Raw genomic sequence first — 23506 nt, forward strand, 5'->3', positions numbered from 1 at the left:
GAACTTCGGATTTTATTGTTTTTGGCTATACGTGAATTTGGATCGTACTGCAACATCCGTGTTTTTTTGAATTTTTATAGTGATAAGCCAATCATTCCATTAACGTTGACGGTGGAAATCAGAGGAGAATAAACTTTAATTTGAAATTTTTTGAACAGCTGGAAACTGGCCTCGTTTCATTTTCAATTTACCAATCTTGTTGACATTGGGTACTTATGGCATAAGGCTGGGCCACTACTGGCTTGCCAAAGCTAGAGTGCTTCACCAATCCAATTACCTTAATCAGGTTCGGTATCAAGGACATGACGCCAGGCCCCGCTGCCTCCCTGATGACGTACCTAACCACCTACCATTTTAAAAGGGTGGAACAGTTAGTCTTGTTGATAGATCAGTTCTCCCTGTCCATAAAATGCTCCAACCGTTCAAACGCATCGATTGCAAGCCTAACCGTCTCCGTGTACAAGTTGATTCATAGTCTCATTGCCGTAAACAACCGAAAACTACGCATAAACCTTAAATTCAGCCTGCACAGATTGAAAGCACCAGAGAGGTGACTGCTTGATACGGGTCATATAGGCATTGCCTTCAAATTTCTTTCTTTCTTTCTTTCTTTTTTGCCTTCAAATTTCTTGCCCTCCTATCTAGTGGTTTCTTTCATATCTTCTCCAATTTATCCCAAGGATCATAAGATTCATTCAATATATTGTCGGACATCTTGCATAAAAGCAGAGAATTTAGGTCACTTGAAACTTGAGGGCAAACCACCGGTATAATACAAGACGCTTTCAAATGACACTTGATCCCAAACAAATACCTCTTACAGAGAGGGGCAACTTTCTTGACAGTGGTTCTAATCACACACAAGGACAATGGAAACTTTTTTATTTTGATGAGCGCTCAAGGTTTAAAAAAATCTCAGCTCATGTAATACATGCAGTTCAAAATCAGCTTATTGGAGTTCTTTTTCCGAACTTGAAGACATGTTTTGTTATGATCTTCACTTTTTTTTAATTTAGGCAAATAGCTCATCCACATTACACTCTCCAAGGAAAACTTTGAGACTGCGCGGTGAACCACAGCTGCCTTCAGCTATAAGTGCTCTGTCATTAGCAGCCATGTGTGCAATTATCTTGTATATCATTTCAATCTGCAACCAATGAAAGGAAAGTTTTTGATAAAAAAGGAAAGAGAGAAAGAAAAAAGTGTTAGCTGAACATTCATCGCTCAAGCAAGCCGAAAGGAGGTTATTGTACATACATCTTCGATAGCATGGCAACGATCGGCTACTTCCTCGATTGTCAATGGTTCCACAGGCTGTTTGCAGCTGAAAAGCCAGAGGAACGTGATTGTAATCAGCAAAAGGAAAACTACTTCCAATAAAGTGAAAAAAGAAAGCACAGAGATTAGAAGTTATATGAAGTTGCAAGAGTTAGATGGTTCAAAAGGTCAGAATTCAGGTCTGGCTGAAAAACGGTTAGGGAACTACTTTTCATCCAAAAGAGAGTTCCTTGGAGCCAACAGTACAACAAAGTTGAATCATTCTTCTGGACTTCATAATCTCGTGGAGCTGAACTGTTACTATATACAATTTCGGGCTGATGGAAAAGGTAGTAATTGTATAGCCAGGTTGGTTTGAGCACATGCTATTTGTGAGTGGGGGCAGGTGGACAGTCCTCCACATAACGACAACATCATGCAAGTATATTTTGCAATAGCACTAGCACATCAGATAAATTACAAATGGGAGTACAAATGTGAGATTGTCATATCTTACCTTGCCTCATTGAGCACTGCCAAAACCCGCTTCTGAAGAGCTAAAACTTCTCCTGCTGCTTTCTTCCCTGCTTCCACACCTGGGATGGCAATTAAATGAAGATACTAACACTAGTAAGACACAGATCACTCATCAAATATGCATGCATGTATAGTAAGATCACTTAGACTAGAGGGACAAGCAAGAGCAGCCACAATAATAACCTTCATTTCTAGAATCAGATGTGATTTATAGGCAACAGGATACAGCAGTATTTACCAGGTTGATGATAAGCATTGATGTTGACAAGTGAGGCATATATCCCAACTGCCCGCTCATAAAGCCCAATAAGAGCCCCAACAGATCTGGGGGTCACTTCTTGCACTGTGACTGTTATAGATTCCCTGTCATTGGCATACAGAGCTGACCTAGTTCCCTACACGAAACCATATCAATTTTAGATGGGAGCATCTTGAGCATTTATTAAAGGAAATCAGTGGAGCTGAAATCTCATCTCCGCCGTCTAGAACTAAAACCACTATTAGTGTTTAGATACCGTCTCTTGTTTGCACATCTACCTGTAACATTCCAAATAGGTAGTCACCACATGTGACACCTGGTTCAAGCTCCCAATCATGGCCAGGGGGTCTATCTCGTAGCACTTCAATGAACGTTACAAAGAAATTGTGCACTCCATCTCTCAGTTGTTGAATGTAACTAAAAAAATATAACTGTGTGCATCAGGACGCAGCAAGACAGCACCAACAAATAAATCATAGAAAATTATACATGATCAGCAAAACTTACGCATGCTGATCCGTGCTCCCTTTATTTCCATAGACGGTAAGTCCTTGATTTACCTGAGAAATCAGAGAAAGTCTCATCACCTAGGAAATTCTGGGAGGATTCAATAGGTAAAGGGTGCGAGAAACAGTTTATAGAGCTCGAGTGACATCCCTGTTCACAGATGGGATGCCACCCCAAGTCCTCACATTAGAGGCAACGACTCTCTCAATATTAAATATCTCTATCAAATGTTTTTACAAGCTTTAATCATAAAGCAAACTGAACTAACAGCAACCTTCAAGATGAAAAACCTGGTGAAAAAAAAGCAACAAGGCAATTAAAATTGATAATTTTCTACTCGCACATACCCGATGACCATCAAGATCAAATTCCTTTCCAAGTGATTCCATGACCAGCTGTTGCAAATACCTACTGAATAGCAATAGGCTGTCCTTGTATGGAAGCACAACCATGTCCTGAAGAAAGCAAACAAGCAAGGACAAGAAAAAAAAAATCAATTCTCATAACTGGTTTTGAATTTATGATAACTTGTATAGTGCCGACATTTAAAAGGAACTCGTACCTTAGATCCCACCCCCTCAGAAGCCCAATACCAACATAAAGCTAGCAAAGCTGCAGGGTTATTCCTAAGCTGGAGGAGAAATGTATTGATCAGAAGGATGATCCCAATGCAATGCACAAATATAAAACAGAAAATAAAACTAAGACAATAAACCAGACATCAAGCCACAGTTAACCATGCAACTTTCTAGTGGCAAGCAAGGTAAAACCTGCAGAGTAGATAAATCATTGACCTGTAAACAAAGAACTGAGCATGTTCATAGAAATCACAAAATAAAATAATTAGCTCTCCCACAGAACTAAATACTACAGCAGTACTTCAGAAGGGGCAACATGGTATCGTGGTTGAATTTTCAGGCCATGACTCCAAAGCAACCTAATTGCAATCATCTAGAAAGCCCCTCGACTATGCCACTGGATCAATCCCATCTATGCAGCAATAAAAGGAAGAAGATGAAACAGCAAGCATGAATTGGTCTTTTGCCTGCTTGGTTGGAACAGGTTAGTGATGGTTAATGCAAGATCCACTTTACACCAAATTTACATTTATGATATCCTTAGATGACTCATCTATCTCCTACATAGCCTGCTCAACAGAAGAAGGGGTGGAAGCAGAAAATTCCCTGCAAAGTTACAATTATACTTAGACCACATAGTATTTTAGAGTGACATATAACTTACATGGTTCATTTGAAAAAGATCAACTTCACAAGAGTCTATAACTTATTTAAGAAACCTCCAAAACTTAAAATGTTGGGGATGAACTGACAAGCATCTAGATTTGTAAAGTCCTGTCCAAAATGTTCACCAGGCATACCTAAAAACCACCACCATAAATCACGCTTGTTTATATTTGAATTGCATGAGCTGAAGTGCAAGGATCCTGTTTTGATGACACGGAATTTTCAAATAAACTGGAACCTCTGAGCAAATTAATATGGTTTTTCTCCAAGGTTCCAACAGGTCACCTATAATTTGGAACCTCTGAGCAAAACAGTAACTAAATGGAATCAAGAAACTGCTCAAAAGTTCAAGCAACTAGCAATTCAAAAATCAAATATGACAAATTTATGGTATAGAAATATAAGAATCAATACTTACCACTGTGGTCCTATTTGCCTCATCCATCAATGCCGCACCAGCTAGCATTTCTCTGATGTCAATCCCCTGAAGGAAAGATCACCCATAAGGAATCATGTATAATAAATCAAGATAAATGAACACTTAAGACTCTGAAAATAACGGTAATTTACCTGAAGCGCTGCTGGAAGCAGGCCAACTGCAGACATTTCAGATGTCCTACCACCCACCCAATCAAACATAGGGAATCTAGCCAACCAGCCCTCAATTCTTGCAGTGTTGTCTAGTAATGAATTTTCTTGTGTTATAGCGACACCCTGCATCAAATACATGCAACAATTTCATAAATAAAAGAGTGGGGAGGGAAACTGCATGAAGAGTACAAGGAAATCTTTATTCAGAAGTAACAACTTCAGTATTAAAAAACAATGCAGCCTAAAATTTTAAGAGACAGGTCAAATATTCATCATTCAAAATCAATAAAGTCATCTGTCACATAAATAGAATCAGACAAGTTAGCATCTCACACTGCCATCTCACAATGGACAGCACAATCAATGATCTAATAACAAAGTTAGCAGCTCAACACTAACACTGACTCAGTTCTTCTAACATAATTGATGTATGCGATAGCAAATGTGAAAGCTATGTTATTAATATGTGAGACAATCCATAATAAGTGACAACAAACTTCAGTTCTTAGGACAAGACTCTACTAAAACAGTGCACCGTAGCGGGCACTTGCATGCACTGATCATCCTTATAACTAATACTGGGACACTGTCAATGCAATTTACTCATCTAAAGGAGGTTTGATCATGTCAAAGGGTTAGATGCAAGGAAATGCCAAAGACTAGAATAAAAAATCAAGAAATATAACAAAATGAGCATTACCTAGATTGTTTACCACATGCTGTAGCATTTTATTCCAGCTTAGTTCCAATTTAGTGGTGAAAGAAAAATTTTAAAATCCCTTGATAAGAAGCAAGGGAAAATCACAAAAGCAGAAACAAGAACCTGAGATCAAAACCTGTTTTGCAAAATCCAGTCCAGCTTCACGAAAGGCCTGCTGCACTTCCAACAAACCATTTCTAGTTTCAGGGGTTCCCCCACTCTGAGAAGAAACGGCAAAAACATTACATTGGCAACAAACTTACTTTGTAGCAAAATGTAACAAACACTTCTGACGAGAGAAAATGATAACAACAATAGAGAATTGCATCTTCCTAGGAAAGAAGCAGTATGTCCATATGGACCTTTGAAATCACAATGACAAGAGTAGAAGCCAGCTCGGGTCCAAGCTGAGCAATCTGATGATCAATTCCAGCAGGGTCTGTATTATCAATGAACCTTATCTGAAAGGAGACAAAGAAAATATTTATTTTCCGCATACAAAGCATGACATTTACAAGAAAAAAAAATATTTTCAAGCAAAGAAACGACAATCAGGTCATGTCATCAGCGTGCATGCTTTCTTGGTTCTAGAAAGTAACACAAAACCCCCACAGCATTACAAGTAATGGCATTTCAGCAAACACTAAGCAACTCCCCATGTGAACAGCAGCAATGATAATGATGATGATGATGATGGTGACAACGACAATAGCATAGAATAATGGCTTATTGGAAATACCTTGAGAGGAGGATTATCGGGCGCCAATGCCTCCGCAACAAACTGCGGACCAAGAGCTGAACCACCAATCCCAACAGAAAGTATTTGAGTAAAACGTCCCCCGTCCGGAGTCTTAATCTACATTTTATAATCAGCAAAAAAAAAAAAGTATTAAAAAGTACTTGAATTAACCTTAATAATCAGTCTCCAGTGATGAAAAAAACATATATTTGCCCGTAACTAACCTTACCACTGACGACTTGATCAGCAAAATCACAAACAGCATCAAGAGCCTTATCAATCTGAGTTTTCAAGAACGAATTAGGCGCTAAGGTTGAATTCCTCAACCAATAATGCCCAACCATTCTCCCTTCATCAGGATTGGCAATCGCGCCCTTTTCTAATTCCTCCATGTCCTTAAACGCCTTAAGGAATCGGGGCTCCATTTCCGAAACAAACTCCTCCGTGAAACCTATCCGACTCACATCCAAATACAACCCTAATTCCTTGTGCTGGTAGAGCCAGTCAACGTATCTCCTCCATAGAGAATTAGGATCTTTTTCTAGTCCGGGTTGTCTAGGCTTGTTCGGAAGTTTGTCGTTTGCTTTTGATAAATCGGCGGGGATATCGCTAGCGATTGAGCGAGTAGGAGTGAGTAGAGTCCGAGTTCGATATGTGAGCGAGGTTTTGAGTAGGGGAGGATTAAGGGTGCTTTTCCAAAGAGAGTGCTTGGGTTTGAGAGAGGGAGAAGAGGAGCAGAGGCCAGAGAGAGAGGCCATTTTTGGGATTTTTTGCGATGACAGCGAGAGATTATTAAGGGATGGAGAAAGAAAGAGAGAGGTTTTGGTTTGATTTTAGGCCATGACTGACGATATTTTTTTAGCGGAATGAGGTAAAGGAAGTTTGGTGTTTTGGAGGTAAGAGGGTTCTGAGATGGGTGTGTGTGGGTGGGTGTACAGCAGGATTCACACGTTTGATTGGTTGGTTTCTTTTTGTTGTCTCATCGATGGCAAATGGACGATGGGAGGAGGGGCCTGCTCTTACAATGGTGTCCTCGTCTATTCCTCAGTTTTTTTTTTTTTTTTTTTTTGTCTCTGGAGGCAGTATAATAAACAAAGGCTGCAACTTTCCACCAATGAAAAGGCAGGTAGTGTTGCGTGGAGGTGTTCAACAAAAGTCAGCCAACCAAAAAAAAATAACTAAAAACACTAAACTAATAGCCCGTTTGGCATTGCTGTCAAACCGGCGTTTTGTAAATATTCAAAATTTTTTTTTTTTTTTTGTTAAAATTGAGTGACGGTTATACTTTCTGGAATATGCTAATGTCAAAAATAATTTTTAAAAAATGAAAAAACATCATTTGCATGCTTTTCAGCACAAAAAGCTATTTAAAAAACAACTATTATCACACTGCCAAATACGCTCTAAGAGAAAAAATCAAAGAAATTAATCTAAAAACTAGAAAAATCACTCTCCCTGACCCTGAAACGTTTTTTTCTTTTCTTTGACAGCAGCCGCATGGCATGTCTCTCTCCCTCCTTGGTGACACTTGAAAGATTGATTGAAAACCTTTATTTTTTTCTTTTTTGACAGTAATCGCACCTTCTCATCTTCCCCGTGTCTCCCTCTCTCTTTCTCCCCTTTTGATCGAAAATCCAATCTATCAATTCTAGATCTTGAAATCTAAGATAATCTTCAATTTTCTCGTTTAATTTATCTTAATACGGACTGTAATCAGTAGTTATAGTTTTTTTTTTAATTTAGAGTAAGTTCATTGCATAAACCCACGTCGAAATGAAATTAAGATCGATATTGAACACACCCCTCGACCTAGTTCCCGATGTTCTTTTGGGTTCTCGGTATTTTTTATCTCCCATTTTGTTTTTATTTTTTTTTGGTTTGTTTATTTGTTTGTTTTGATAAATATAAGGTGTGGGATTTTTTGGTTGCCAAAAAAACAAGGTTTAATGTAAATGGTAATTTTTTTCTTTTTTTTTTTTTTTTGGGGGGGGATTTAATTTGGTTTTTGTAAGCTTTGTTTTTGTGTGTAGTTAATTAATTGGATTCTTATATTTAATAACGGGGTGCCGAAAATGGGAAGAATCAGAGTCTTGGGAATAATGTGGCTAGAGAACTTTCCCTTGGTGTTCAGAGAGTTTTATTTCTAAAAACAAATAATTTTGTTCTCGTTAATTCTGTGAACACCAGGCAGATATTGTTTGCAATTCGTGACTCGTTGGAATTTCCAGTCTGTCATTTTTATTTTTTTCAACTACAATTATTGATAGCTGTCGCTTGATCTATGTGAAAATGATATTTGATATGATCTATGTCCATAGTTCTCAGTCCATCTGCGGTGAGAAACAGTGACATTACTGTCCACTCCAACTCATCTGGGGATTTTGGACCACGCCACCATATAAATACTTGACCAAACGTTCCTAAACCCCGCACAGATTTTATTCTTGTTTTCTACCTGAAAAAATATTTCTTGACCGTTTCAAGCAAGTTGTTTCCAAATGTGTGTGCCGCAGACCACAAGAGCTTGTGCTTATTGAAATCAATTTTTTTTATTTACAGGGACGATAAGAATGCATGTTCCAGTAGCTAGTAGGAATAATCATTTTTAGTTTGGTTTGATTTAAAAAAAGAAAAATCAAATTAAAATTATTTTTTAAAAAAAAAACCTGAAACTGGTTTAAACCGGCCGGTTTCGGTTCGATTCGAATTTTTGTTAGGAAAAAAAACCGGTTCGAATCGGTTGATTTGGTTCTTCCCAGATTGGTCGGTTTTTTTGGTTTGGGTTCTGTTCGGTTTTTTTGATTTTAGATTTATAAAACTGAACCGAATCAATCTTTTTTTATTTTAATCGATTTTTTTCTTGGCATTGTTTTTTATTATTGTTTTTTATTTTTCTCGATTTAATTAGTATTTTGATTTTTTTATCACCTCTTATGGCTAGCAATCAGTTTGTTCTAGATAGACAGGGTCTTGAAATCTTGAATCTTCCAAGACAAACCCAAACCAAATTATTTGTAAAACCAATTCATAGTTCATTTGACTATATAGTTTTAATCGATTTCTTTGTTTATGATTTTTTAAAAAACTGTTACAAGCATATACCAACTGGAGTTTAATTCAAATTATCTTGGAGGTTTGAATCCTTAATATCAAGAAAATAAAGTTCATTGAACTTGGTGTTAGTTTATGTTGGGAAGGACTGAGGTAGAAAAGGCTTTAAAAAATGAGTTCTGGTTTCAAAATTCTCACAAAAACACTCATTTTAGTCCTTAAATTTCACATATTATACTTGTCAGGTATTTTGATATTTTTACAATTCAATTTCAGTAAATAATTTTTTTTTTTTGTTATTTTTTAATCTTTAATTTTAGCGATTAAAGAGAAATATCATCAAAATTCCAGTGGGATATAAGAAAAATCAGCATTTATACTAATTTTGGCCATCAAAATGTGTTATGATTTCAAAGTTTTCACAAAAAACACTCATTTTAGTCCTCAAATTTCGCATATTAAACTTGTTAGGTATCTTAATATTTTTACAATTCAATTCCAGTAAATAATTTTTTTATTATTTTTTAATTTTTAATTTTAACGAGAAAGAGAAAGATCATCATAATTTTAGTGGTAAATAAAAAAATCATCATTTATACTAATTTTTTCCATCAAAATGATCAATTTTAATGTCCACTATTCCCATTCAGTGAAAAGAGTCCCACTTGAATGTGTTTTTACCTTGAAATTGCATAAAAAAAATAAATCTTAAACTCGTGGTTTCAGACTGATTTTAGGCTTTTGTGTGTTTTTAAAAAGCTATTTATGCGTTTTTTAAGGTTTTTTCAAAATATGTTTGAGTTAAAATGAATTTTAAAAATGAGTTTTTGAATAATATAGATTCTGGGTTTTTTTGGCAACCGTGTTGGATGAAATACAGGGAAAACCAATAGATGACTTTCTGTTTTTTTTTTTTTTTAAAAAAAAACAAATAGCGATATTTCCATCTCAATTTTATTTTTGAAAAAGTAGGGTGCCCTTCCCCTGGCCTTTTTCTTTGTTTTTATATAATATTGCCTTTAAAAAAAATCATATAATATTGCCTTTTAAAAAAATTCATATAATATTGCATTTTTTTTTAAAAAAAAATCAAGCTTTTTTATGTGTTTTTTAAATAAGTTTTAATTTATATTTAAGTTAATACCCTTTTTTTTATTTTTTATTTTCTATACACATGATTTTTTAATTATTTTACATGTATTTAATTTTTAGAAGAGATTGTTTCAATCTATCTGTGATTTTTTTTTATTGTGTTCTATATAATCAAAATTTATTTAAAAAATATTTATTTTTATAGTATTTATAATAAGAGCAATATTGCGAGATACTTCTTTCCCTTTGATTTTACCCAATCAATTTTATATGCGTGTTTTTATTTCTATTATTGTTTGATTAAATAAAAAATTAATTTTAACAAATAGAGTTATAGAACACGATTGGGTAAATAAATTGTGTCGTAATATAAAATATATTGATTTACATCTGTCTCTTCACTTTTTCATATATGTATTTAATTATCATTAATAAATTTTTTTATTTATTCCTCAATTTATCAAATTAGATGTATGTATAAATTTTTTAATATACATTTAATATTTTTCATGTAAAAAATATATTAAGAAAACATGCATGTCTAGGTTTTTTGGAAAGAAATATCTAACCCAGCGGTCAAATAGCTAGTTTTGAAGGGTGTTTAGAAATATGATAATAGTTGCTTTTTAAAATGCTTTTCATTTCAAAATGTATTAAAATATATATATTTGACATTAACATATCAAAATGATATAAAAATATTAAAAAATAAAAATTTAAAATAAATAAATAATTATTTTTTTTTAATATTTTTAAAACTCAATGTCAAAACACTACCATGAATTTAATCCAGCTTACCCATGTGCCATGATCACGCATAAATGCAGTGGTTTACTAATTGATATCCTTGTTGAAACAGGGATTGAATTTGTTTAAAATTGTTGGGCCATTGACCCAAAAATATAATATTTTTAGTTTATCTTATCAACCTTTTCAGTTCTTCTCTTCTTTTTTTCTCGTGACAGTGCCAATTTGCCAACCGTTGTCAAAACACGGGTTATAAAGTGGTGCCTGAGACTAAGATTGTAATTATTTTTTAAAATATCTTGTGATTTGAAAAAAATATTTAAATAATATATATTTTTTTATTTTTTAAAAAAATATTTTTGATATTAGTATATTAAATGATATAAAAATATTAAAAAATATTAATTAAAAATAAAATTTAAAAATAAATACTTTTTAAAAATAAATAATAAAATATAATAATATAGCACGAACTAATAAGTTCAAACAAATTAATAAAAAATAACGCAGCAATTGTCAACTGAATATTGGCATGTAACATGCAATCATCGTTGAAAACCAACCTGTAGCTTATAAAATTAAATCGAAATCACTGAAACGATGTTGATTGCCAGGTTCTTCAATAATATGATCAGGATTTATGTCCGTGCGATATCAGGGGCAATTTTCAAAACTAATTTTTGTTCAATTATATAATGATTAAAATAAATATTTATAAAAGTTTGATTTAAAAAAAAAACAAACCCATAAATATAAAAATCAAAATTATTGATAGTTGAAATTCAACTCAAAAACTTTTCTTCTTCTTAAGTTTTATAATGACTCTTTATTTTCTCATCATTTGAAGACGATAAAAAAAATATTATGATCAAAACATGATAAACTAAAATAACAGGGATCAATTGTGAAAAAAATAACTTAAAAAATCAAATTATAGTCTTGCATGCCTTTTTAAGAAAAGGGCGCTGTTTCTTTCTTTATGTGATTTTTCGTCCTTCGTCTCTCTATGTTTTTTAAACAACGAGCTAAAACCAAATCTAATGAAATTTACCATTAATTTGATGTTGGAATGACCTGCAAGGTAAGTGACGGGAAACAAATTGAAATTGTTATTGACACATAATACGATAAAAAATGTAGCTTTAAATAACTGAATTGAAAAGACAAAAATTCAGTGATCGAAGTGTACATTAATCAAAATTTCAAGGACCGGGATTTAAAAAATTAGTCATGAATAGTGATATAAATAATGAAATAGGAGAGGTGCTATACTCTATGAATAATTAACTCCGAATTGATTTTAGTTTATTTGTTAATATTGATATTGAATATTAATAATTTTTTTGTATGTTGTCTAAATAATATTCAGGGAGTGTTTGATTTTGTGGTTTAATTTGTTTTTTTAAATTATTTTTCATTGAAAAAGACTTTTTGTTTTTGTGGTTGAATTTGTTTTTTCATATTGATGTTAATATTAATAGTATCTGTGTTTTTTAAGTTTTTTTTTATTGTTTTAATGTATTAGCATAGAAAAAATAATAAAAAAATATTATTTTAATATATTTTAAATTAAAAAACACTCTATATCATATTACCAAACACATGTTTGTTTTATTAAGTGATAGTATAATGCCATGTTTTCATAATTCAAGTACTATTCTTGTAAACTAGGTGCATATTGTAAATGTTATAAAAAAATCTCATAAGCTTTGCTTTAGAACTCTTCTCCTCGCACTATGACCGGAAGATATACCAGGGAGTGTGAGATTTTTAAAAGAGTTGTCTGGCCATTGAACAAAAACCAAGAGGGCCTATTAAAATAACTAGGTCCGATACCTGTGTTGTGTGGAGACAAGATCAATTTTTTTATAATATAAAAAGAAAATATTCAGAGAATGCAAGTCTTTTTTAGAAAAAGGAGAAAAATTTTCAGGTTATTCACCCAATAAATTCAATAAACTCAATTAATTTAACAATATAATTAAAAAAATCAATAATAAATAAAAGAACAACTAAAAAAAAAAAGGTTGGAGACCAATCATGGCTCTGCCTTGAACACTTGCTGCTTCACCACTAGATAAAACTGCAAATAAAAGGGGTGTGGAATTACTTTCACCTCCTTAACTCCCATTCCAAGCACCCCATGAAAAGAAAACTGTAAATAAAAATAAATAAATAAAAACCCAGGTACAGTGCCCTTCGTCCAGAAACTTCGTTAGGAAACCACACGAATGAAGCCTCATCAGTACAGGACAGAAATAATAATAATGGGGCACGCCGATACATACATGATTGATGATACATATACTGATACGTATCACAGGACCGGCCCACATGGCCGGTGCAGGGGTTTATCCTCAAGAGAAGCAAATCTAAAGTTTGAATCAAGAAAGGGCCTCTCACACCGGTGTCCTGTGTCTCAAGCTCCAACAGTAACATGATGATGTGGGACGAGTGGGACGATTCTCAAACCCAACCACAACAACAACAACAACAACAACGGCCAGACCAGGATTCTTGCTTTAATTTCGATCTCCTTTCCCTTCTCTCTAGACCCAAGGTGGTTGCATTTCCCTCTGATTTTTATTTTTTTTGTCATATTAGGGTTCGTAACTGGCAATGTATGCAGGATTATTATAAAATACTTGAAGTTGATTATGATGCGACGGATGATGCTATTCGATCGAACTATATACGCCTAGCACTGGTTCTTATCCTAGACTTCTCTCTTTTCTTTTCTTTTTCTTGGGTTACCGCTTTGTGTCTTGGATGAAATTTTTTTTCGGTTTGTAATCGGAAGGTTTGTAACTTGTGCAGAAATGGCATCCCGACAAGCAAAAAGACGAGGATAGTGCCACTTCGAGATTTCAAGAGATAAACGAGGCTTACCAGGGTCTGGATTTTACTCTTTCCCTTTTATATTCTTAAATTTCTTTTTCCCCCTCCATTAGTTAAGTGAGAATTTATGTTGCCTGAAAGTGCCTATAACACTGTTTCTAAGTAATCTCTCTGAGCGTTCCAAGATTGTGTTTGTGCGTGCCAATTACCTCCTATTTCCTTGTATTCTACATGTATAAGTTTATAGATTACAAGCTAGCTGTGTGCCTGGCCTTTATTCATGGCTATTCTTCTCCTAAGATAGTGATTCCAAATGTGTTGAATCCCATGTTGTTTTGCTCTTTCAGCATGAACTCTACAAGTGCAGCACTATCTGTTAAAGTTTTTTGTGCTTGGGGGTCTTAGTAAATGTTATAGATCACCGTTTTAGCCAAATAATAATTTTGAAAAGTCATGGGAAATAGCATACTCTTGCGAGTTTAAAAGGTGCTTTCTTATCATAAAGCACTCTGCTGCACCACCGACTCGGCGAGTGGGTTTTCTAGGACATAAGCCTTTTGGAAGTGAATCTCGTAGTTATGATGTTTTTGAAACTTCTGGTTTCATGTTTCTGCTTCTGTTTGTGCACAATTGATTTTGGTGTCTTTCCATGAATGATTCTAATAAATTCTTACCAGCTAGCTAATATTGATTCCCATCAATCATCTTTAACGCTGGGATTACATAAACTAACAAGTGCTAGAAGTGTCTGTAGCTAATACTTTATGCAGTGATTGGACTCTCTATGAACATGCCACTCTATTGTATTCAACAATGTGGTACAAATCATTCTGTCATTCATGATTCCATTGCATGAGCTGAGCTAGTCAAAAGGAGGAACAGCATATTATCACATTATATGTGAGGTCTTAACCAGACAACCATGAACGATGAGTTTGAAATCTTAATAAGAATGAGGGAAAGAAAAACATTTTAAGCTGACTTCTTTTTTTAAGCCTTTTTAAGAGGATCATTTATAAGCAATCAATCTGTTTCTCCTTTTTAGTGTAGGCAGGAGCAGTTGCCTCCGCTTTTGATTGGCAGTTTATCAATGAGAATTAGGACAAATTTATACAATAATGAGCTCAATACCTAGCAGAGTTTCTGCTCATGTTCTGTAGGTCCCACATAATTAGATTATGCGTGGTTAGGTTGGTATTTCTCCTGAAATAGAGAGGTCATTTCCGATAGTATTTCTGGGGAGATTCATGGCTTTTAGTGGCCATGAGAATTTTGCGCAAATATTTTAAACAGTGAACGACACACAAATATAGCAATATTTAAACTGAGTTTCTGTAGATGGTTGAAATCTTTTTGGGGGTACAGAGAAGTCTGTCATACCTAAATAATTGTTCTTTATCATCCATTATTTAACATATGATGAGAATCAATGCCTATTCAAATCCTCAAAGAAACACTTCTGCAATACACCTTTGTGCCGGTCCTTGTCTCTGTGTGTGTTTGTTTTCATTATGTGAGAAGATGGATTCCTTGACCTGAAGTGCCATGAGCATGATGATGTTAAGATCTTTGCCCCAGTTGAGGGCACTGAATGTATAGCTTACTGGCAAAATCCTTAACGAAGAACAACACATACAATTTGTGGCCAGTTATCGTGCATAATTGACGATGGAATCTTGTAATTTTCTTTGACAGTTTTAAGTGATCCTGTCAGAAGGATAGAATATGACACGAAGGGGATGATGCACATCTATGATTACAACATAAGCGTAAGTCTTATTTGCTGTTGAACTTTGTTTTTCTTATGTTTGTGCATGCTCCAGCCTGATAATGCCCCTCGATTATTCTTGTGTTGGTTGCAGGAGTACCTCAACCGGTACAAGGGCCTTATATTAACATGTAATGGTCTTGGGATCAGGCATTCAATTTTATAAGCCGAAACAGAGTGCGTGTACATTTGCCACCAATCTTCTTACCTGGTGATTCAAACGAGTAGAACAGCTAGGAATTGGGAGCAGCACAATTTGGATGTATTATGGAATCTAATCCGTGCGTCAGTGTATATATAGGTAGAGCAGTATCCCTGCATAAGTGTTACGTTATGTGACAATTTTTTTCTATCTTGGGAGGGCTGCGATCTTACTATCTCGTGGCTGTTTATTATTCTGATATTGATGCTTAATTGATGGAATGCTTTGATTTGCCATGACGAAATACGTTTTTCTGTGTCTTGAAGACATCTAATGGGCCCTGAGCTGTGCAGGAGGTTGAAACTCTTCCCGTTACAAATCTCTACCGTTCTTGGTCTTTACCGAATTGGATCGTGATCGCTTGTAGTATTATTATTATGTGTTCGGTAGTGTGGTTATGGTTGTTTTTTAAATAATTTTTTATGTTAAAATATATATCAATGATGTTTTATTTATTTTTTAAAAATTATTTTTGATATCAATACGTCAAAATAATTTGAAAACATTAAAAAGATATTAATTTGAAATTAATAAAAAATTAAAAATATTTTTAAAATATAAAAATAAATAATTCTATGTATTTCATGAGCGATTCGATTGAGCATTGAGCATTTGGGGTTATTTGGTTGGGAAAATTTGTGAATTGGTTGTTTTTTTAATTTCCTGAACTGAATTAAAATTTTGATTCTCTACATTATATTTTTTTAATTTACATTTTGGACTGAATTTTCTGAGATATTTTAAATTCTTTTGGCACCTGTGCATTTCATTTCTTTTCCTGTTTTTTTTTTAATATTTTTTATTTTGGGTAATTGAGTCTTTTCAAAATTAAAAATAAAATAAAATAATTAGTGTTTTTGAAAAAATAAATCACTGTAGAAAAGTGGTAGGTTTTGTACATTTTTTAAAAATCCTGTCTATTTTTACTTGATATTTTTATTATTTTTTCATTTGCTTATTTTCTTTCGTTTGATTTTTCAATTTCATTTTTTTATGTTACATTTTCAAGTTTTTATTTCATGAACTTTCTTTTGTTTTGCATTTCTTATCATGTTTGCAGTTTATCTATTTTTATGTAATATTTTTATTATTTTCTCATTTGCTTATTTTCTTTCTTAAAGTTTGAATTTTCAATTTTATTTTTTTATATTAAATTTTTAATTTTTTTTTATTTCATGACTTTCATTTGTTTTGCATTTCTTGTCATGTTTATAGTTTTGGACATTGTTACGTTGTTTATTAGGCATTGATTTTATGAAATTGAACTATAATCGTTAAAAATAACAATTAAAAAAGAGGCGATTTAAGTTTACATTATGAAAAATAAAAGCTTTCTTTGATATTTTTAATAGATCAAGTGTGAAAATCAAGGTGAAAAAAAAGAAGAAAATAAAAAAAATATATGAAAAAAATAATTGTTAGAGTTACTCTTTCCACCGCGTAATACCAGGGAGGAAAGACCTCGCCAAAATGATTTTCACAACATCAAGGATGATCGCCATTGAAGCTTAGAGCACGCTGCCATAACAAGATGACATTCCTCGTGTGTTGGCGTGTGTGTTACACTCGCCAAATACACGTGCCATATTTTTTTTTTCCTCGTTCATTTAATTTAATTCTTAATTCTTTAGTGTCTTCATTCTAGACCTTGATTCTCTAATAACTCTTAGATGTTTTCCCTCTTGGTTTAAATTGGTTAATGATTTTCTTATAACTCTTTAATTTGATCTATAATCTTATCCCGACTTGCATCAATTTGAGAGAAATGACTATATAAGAAAAGAAAAAAACAAAATGGCTCAATTGGCTTTAAGTATAGGCCAGCTGACCACGAAAAGATTGAAATTATACTTGCACCTTGAAAACATATTGTTGTGTTTATGTTTAACTACCTGACTTGTACATTTCAAAAATACTATTATTTGTCGTCAACTGTAGAGAGAAACATGCACCCCGACACTTTGAAACTCGAGTTGGACATGAAATTGGTTGAAAGGCTCAAGTTTGACCCACTTGGTTAGATTTAATGACAATATCAGAAAGTTCTACGTGACTTTTTTTTTTGCTTTTAAAAAAACTTAGTTTGACTTACTTCGCAGTGTAGGAAATAATTTAGTTTTTTTACTAAATTAGTTCGGAATATTAGAATAAAACTCGAGTCGGACATGAAATTGGCTGAAAGGCTTAAGTTTGACCCATTTAGTTAGATTTAGTGACAATATCAAAGCTTTTGGAATAAGTTTTAGTGTAAGAAATAATTTAGTTTTTTACTAAATTAGTTTGGAATATCATGATAATTTAATATTTTTAGTGATGCTTCACTTAAGGGTGTTTGATACTTTAAGGTTAAACTTGTTTTTCATTAAAAATTAAATTTTTTACTTCAAATTAATTATTGTTAGTGTTTTTATATTGTTTTGACGAGTTAATGTAAAAAATAAAATTTTAAAAATAAAAAATATTATTTTTATGAATGGATGAGAATTTTTGGGCAGTTTTTTATTAGCATGTTTTTTTTTTTAAAAAAAAATATTGGCTAAGTAACATAATTTTAAGAAAATGATGAATTAACATAATTTATACATGTTGCAATTGAAAAATGCAAATTAAAGCTTGTCGTTGCTTAGAGTCAACATTTTTTAAAAACAATTATGAAATGGAATACACGTGTAAGGAAAGAGGAGAGATAAGAAATAAATAAAAAATATTTAAGACATATTGAAACTTCGGGAATTACAATACCATTAGTACTATTCACCATGTATGATGTCCCAAGGATACAACATTTGTCACTAACAGCAAATAAGTCATTTGTCATCTTTGGATGACAAATGTGACACACTCGAGTCATTGTTGATGATCTTTTATGGTGTGATTAAATTTATCTGATTGATATATTTTTTATGACACCAATAATATTATAATCAAAATTTTGCTACACTTTCGTGACAAGTATATGCCGTGTTATTTTCATAATTTTTTCTTAAATTGTGTTATTTAATTAATACTTTTTTAAGAAATTGCTATTTTTTTTTTAAATATGAATTTCAACCTGTTCCTGAACTTGAATTCAATCCATACAATTGCATGGGCCTGACCGATGATTAACGTTTATGTTTTTGCTTATCAGGATGATTTCACGAGTTTTAGCTTCCGAGTGTGGAATCGTGGATTGCAAATTCAATCCTCAGAAGCGTCCTCAAAGCATCTCCAACGGGACAACTAAAAGAATGGACAAAATGAAAAAAAAAATTATATTTTTAGCTTTTATATTTGCTTTTAAGTATTCCAATCGATCAGCCAAATGAATAGCTAAAATAGTTATTCAAGATAAGAAGTGTCATTTCAATATTTCTCCATAGAAAAGGCAAAAATAAATGAAAATACACTTTCTCTGTTGGACAAAGTTTTTTTCATTTGTTTTATATTCACTGGCCAATGTTGCATAATTATATTAAAATTAATTTAAAATAAAATATATTAAAATATAATTGGCTCTTTTAAATAACTTTTTACTATTAAAAATATACTAAACAAAAAAACTATACTTATACTATTAAAAAAATTATTTTATCAATTTAGTTTTTTAATATAACATTTTTTTTATTGGAGATATCAATGCTGGGTTATTTAAATTAACCGCTTCAACAAACAAGCGATATCTTCGTAAATCCAAGTTATTAAGATAATATTCCTTTAATTTGTGAAATCTCATCAGGATGGTGACTTTACCCATCAAATGAGTGAGAGATTTCACTGAAAAATGATTTTTGGAAAAAAAGAATATTTCTTAAACAAGCAGGCAGCGAGCCATTAACCTCTTGAAATTAATAATTTCCTATTTAGAATATAATATTTTTTTCAACCAATAGATACATCTCGAAATGTACGGTGATCGGAAAATCCAGCGGCGCGCCGGGAAGAGAAAAACCCTGGAGGAGGGACTCTTGAGACCTCCAATGGGAGAAATAGGCTTTGAAATGGTACCAAAAACAAGTTTTTGACAGCCCTGTTGCAGCACAGGCCTCCATACCTAACAAAAGCACAAGTCAAAATTCAAAAGAAATTCCTTAAACTATAATTTGACCTAGAAAAACACAATTATTGTCCTCCCAAACTAGGTAAAATTAACAGAACATAAAGGGCATGGCTAAGGGATTGTAGCAAAGACTTCATCTGCTGTATATTGACACAACGAAATGACATATTTGTTGTTCTTGATAAAAAAAAAATGAATTAGTTGGCTTTGAAGGGTAAAAATATTTTTACACGGGTTACATTTGTCATTTTAAAATCATCAAGGGGCATCTTAGTTTTTTCTCATTTTTTGAACCATTCAATTATTTAAACATTCTTGAAAGCAAAAAAAAAATTTCCTTGACCATGATCTATGAACATTATTTTTATTTCCCATTTAATAAAGCACAATGTAATTATTTTATTTCGTGATAATTATTTGATTCAATGAGCAATGCAGTCATTTGATAAATAAAATAATAAAAAATAAAAAGCTACTAACACATTTATTTTTGAGCAACGTGTAATCTTTGATAGTTAAACCCACTATTCTATCATGTTATTATATTTCTCTTGACATCTTTTTTCCTTTTTAGACATCATGTGCATTGTGATTTTGTTGGGTTTGACATTAGTTTAACCTTTTTTTTTTCATTTCTCTTTCATCCACCTTAATTTGCGCTTTAAAATCTAAAAACATCATAGCAACCCTTCAATTTCTTTTCTTTTTATGTCTAGTCCATATTATTTTAATTGCAAATTTTTTATTTAAAAATATAATTTTAAATTGAAAAGTTTTTTTTTTAAAATTTAACCATTCTTCATTTTTTCAACTTTCCGACCTAGTTTTTTATTTTTTTATTGTGATTTGTTTTTTGGAATAATTGATAAAATTTATTTTTTTAACGATTTAATCCCTATTATTTTTTTATCAAGTTTTATCCCATTCATTTTATTACTATTTTTTCCATGGCAAGTTTTTTTTTTTGATTTTTTTTATTATTATATCCCTCAATATTAACTTGACTGATAATTAAGTTTTTTGCTTAAACCAGAGTCTTGAATTTTACAGATTATAAATTTTAGAAGATTAACAAGCTTGGTTAATTTTTCATGTTATTAGATTATGGTTGTTTTTTTATAAATGTTTTTAAATCGAATCAAATTTATTAAAATCATTCGACTTAATAATCTGAGTCTTGATTTCTTTGATTTCCTTAAAAATCCTAACGTTCTTATAACTTTTTTCTTTTAATATCTAGAAAACTTTTTTTGAGCACATGACATTATCCCAGCACTGACATAAATTTGTTTGAGTCATTTTTTTTAAAATGAGATTTTTTTCTGCTCTTGATATTTAATATTTAATTAATTATAATTAGACTTTCTAATGTACTCTTATCATAATTTCATACACCACATCGCAGGTTTCAAAAAATAACCATAGTTAAGATTAAAGTTAATTCAATTTATGATTGTTCCAATAATTTTTTTTAAAAAACAGGTGTCGCCATTTAAGATAATTTTAAATGTTTTTCTGTCTATTTAAATTAATTTTTTATCTTTCTAATGTCTTTATATTATTTTTTAGGTTTTTTAAAAATGATTCCAATTGCGACGTGGCGCGGAAAAAAAAAAAGGTAACTGCGTTTTCGGCCATGAAAATTACCCTCTTACCCTCTGGAAAAGGAAACAACCGTCTCTCGCACAATTCCCCGTATCCAAAAAAAACCACCAACCAACGAAACAAAGAAAAACCACTCGGCTCTCCTACTCAGCTATTCCTCCTAAAACACAAATCCCTCTTTCCTCTTTCAAAACAAAATGGCAACCACCACCACTGTCCCAGACAACCTCACCAGAGACCAATATGTGTACCTTGCCAAGCTCGCCGAGCAAGCCGAACGCTACGAGGAGATGGTCCAGTTCATGGAAAAGCTGGTCCTCGGCAACACACCTGTCGGTGAACTCAACGTTGAGGAACGCAACCTCCTCTCTGTCGCTTACAAAAACGTGATCGGCTCACTTCGTGCTGCCTGGAGGATTGTGTCTTCAATTGAGCAGAAAGAGGAAGGGAGAAAGAACGAGGAACATGTTGTGCTTGTTAAGGAATATAGATCTAAAGTTGAGAGTGAGTTATCTGATATTTGTGCTAGTATTCTGAGGCTGTTGGACTCGAATCTGATACCGTCCGCTACTGCGAGTGAATCCAAGGTTTTTTATTTGAAGATGAAAGGGGATTATCATAGGTATCTGGCTGAGTTCAAGGCTGGTGATGAGAGAAACGCTGCTGCTGGAGATACTATGCTGTCTTACAAGGCTGCTCAGGTATTATTAATATCATAATTTTCGTTCTGTTTTTGAAGTTTATCTTGTTCTGTTTGGTTTATTCTTTTATAGTTTTTGCTTAATGTAACATTTTGTTTCTAGGGTTTGGATAAATAATTGGGGTGGGGTGGGGTGGCGGCGGCTTTACAGTAAGAATCTATGATTTCAAGCAGTATTGGTGATTTTCCAATTTCCCTTTTTTTTTTTTTTGGGGGGGGGGTGTTTAGAATTGAGTGAAGAGTTGTGAATTAAAAGTTTGATTCCATGGAAAGTCGTTTCTCATTTTTTTTTCCTGCTTTTCGATTGACTAATGTTGATGTACTGTAATTTTGAAGGATATTGCGTCTTCGGATCTTGCACCAACACATCCAATAAGGCTGGGTTTGGCACTGAATTTCTCTGTGTTCTACTATGAGATTCTCAATCAGTCTGACAAAGCCTGCAGCATGGCAAAACAGGTGTGCTCTTTTTATTTCTAAATAATTTCATCTAATAATTTAAGTTTTTAGATTATATGATTTTATGACATGTTATCATAGTGTTGATAGCTAAATGGTCACAAGTTCGAATTCCTCTATTTTTTTTTTCTAATTAAAATCTAATTAATAATATAAGGTAGTGTAGTCTGAATAAATTATCAATGTTTTCTTGTGTGAGTGAATATGATCTGGAATTTCTGAATGGGAAAATGCTCATACTAGAGTGAAGAGTCTTTATTGATGCATGGATGAACATAATCACTTGGGACTCTCGTGAGCTTTTCAAGTAGTTTCAACTGCCCAATCTTTATGATGTGGTGTTGTGCTAATGTACTTACACTTGCTCATATGCACACACGAAACTTGACAGAAGTTCCAGGTTGTTCCTTCAGTGTTCCTGGCATTCTTCACCACCAATGTTTGTTTCAATGTGTCTGGTTCTACTCGTACATTGTTTCTCAGCCATTGTCTTTTGAAATGACCGAGGTCCACATTGCCCTTTGGTATATGCCAACAGGAGATTGCTACAAAGTTATGGAGGCCTTTTCTCCATGAATAAATGTTCGAAACTTTTTTTACTTGTCTTGCCATCTTTTTGTGCAGGCGTTTGAGGAAGCTATTGCCGAGCTAGATACTTTGGGAGAAGAATCGTACAAGGATAGCACTCTGATCATGCAACTCCTAAGGGATAACCTCACTCTTTGGACTTCGGATGTCCAGGTTGGTGCTTCTCTCCCTCTCCCTTTGAGCTTCTAGATAAATAACTCTTCTGCTGGAAGTTACGGTTTCTCTTTATTACTAGAGAACCTGATTGATTGAGATCTAATCCTTGGGTATTGTTTTCTTCAGGACCAGTTAGATGAGCCATAGAAGGCATCATAAAGCTTGACCGGTTCTAGTCTTCTTCTGGAGGAGGTGGGCTTTGAATGTCATCCATTTGTGTCTTGATTACCAAGTGTGTTAATTTAAGAAAATTGAGCATCACCCTTGTGACATGATGTTTTTTTTTTAATTATTATTTTGACTGAACTTGCTTTTGAATTTCAAGTGCTTCGGAAAGGGTGGGCATTTGATGTGGGTATATTTTAATGTCATGGTTCTTGTTTATACCATAATTTCTCCCTTCTAGACGATGCACGGAAGATTTATA

At 33.0% G+C, this 23506-nt stretch overlaps 3 protein-coding genes across 3 annotated transcripts; 2 read left to right on the forward strand and 1 right to left on the reverse strand.

Annotated features, from left to right (window-relative positions):
• Positions 1–750: 750 nt before the first annotated feature.
• LOC118031567 (glucose-6-phosphate isomerase 1, chloroplastic) lies at positions 751–6865 on the reverse strand. Its single transcript, XM_035036026.2, has 14 exons — positions 6059–6865; positions 5835–5951; positions 5458–5556; positions 5232–5315; positions 4375–4518; positions 4223–4288; positions 3123–3191; positions 2908–3015; positions 2561–2613; positions 2332–2470; positions 2033–2189; positions 1775–1853; positions 1258–1324; positions 751–1147 (listed from the first exon to the last, which is right to left on the reverse strand). Exons 1-14 carry the CDS (start codon positions 6590–6592, stop codon positions 1013–1015), a joined length of 1851 nt encoding a protein of 616 aa, XP_034891917.1. The 5' UTR covers positions 6593–6865; the 3' UTR covers positions 751–1012.
• Positions 6866–12914: 6049 nt separating this feature from the next.
• Positions 12915–15776, forward strand: LOC118031568 (uncharacterized). Its single transcript, XM_035036027.2, has 5 exons — positions 12915–13284; positions 13354–13431; positions 13542–13617; positions 15258–15331; positions 15425–15776. The coding sequence occupies exons 1-5, from the start codon at positions 13162–13164 to the stop codon at positions 15494–15496; spliced, it is 423 nt and encodes a 140-aa protein (XP_034891918.1). The 5' UTR covers positions 12915–13161; the 3' UTR covers positions 15497–15776.
• A 5491-nt stretch (positions 15777–21267) lies between these two features.
• On the forward strand, positions 21268–23471 carry LOC118031571 (14-3-3-like protein G-BOX factor 14 kappa). Its single transcript, XM_035036029.2, has 4 exons — positions 21268–21877; positions 22213–22335; positions 22960–23076; positions 23206–23471. Exons 1-4 carry the CDS (start codon positions 21374–21376, stop codon positions 23224–23226), a joined length of 765 nt encoding a protein of 254 aa, XP_034891920.1. The 5' UTR covers positions 21268–21373; the 3' UTR covers positions 23227–23471.
• The last annotated feature ends 35 nt before the right edge of the window (positions 23472–23506 follow it).

The sequence above is a fragment of the Populus alba genome, chromosome 11, assembly GCF_005239225.2.
Source record: "Populus alba chromosome 11, ASM523922v2, whole genome shotgun sequence".
NCBI classification, from domain to species: Eukaryota; Viridiplantae; Streptophyta; class Magnoliopsida; order Malpighiales; family Salicaceae; genus Populus; species Populus alba.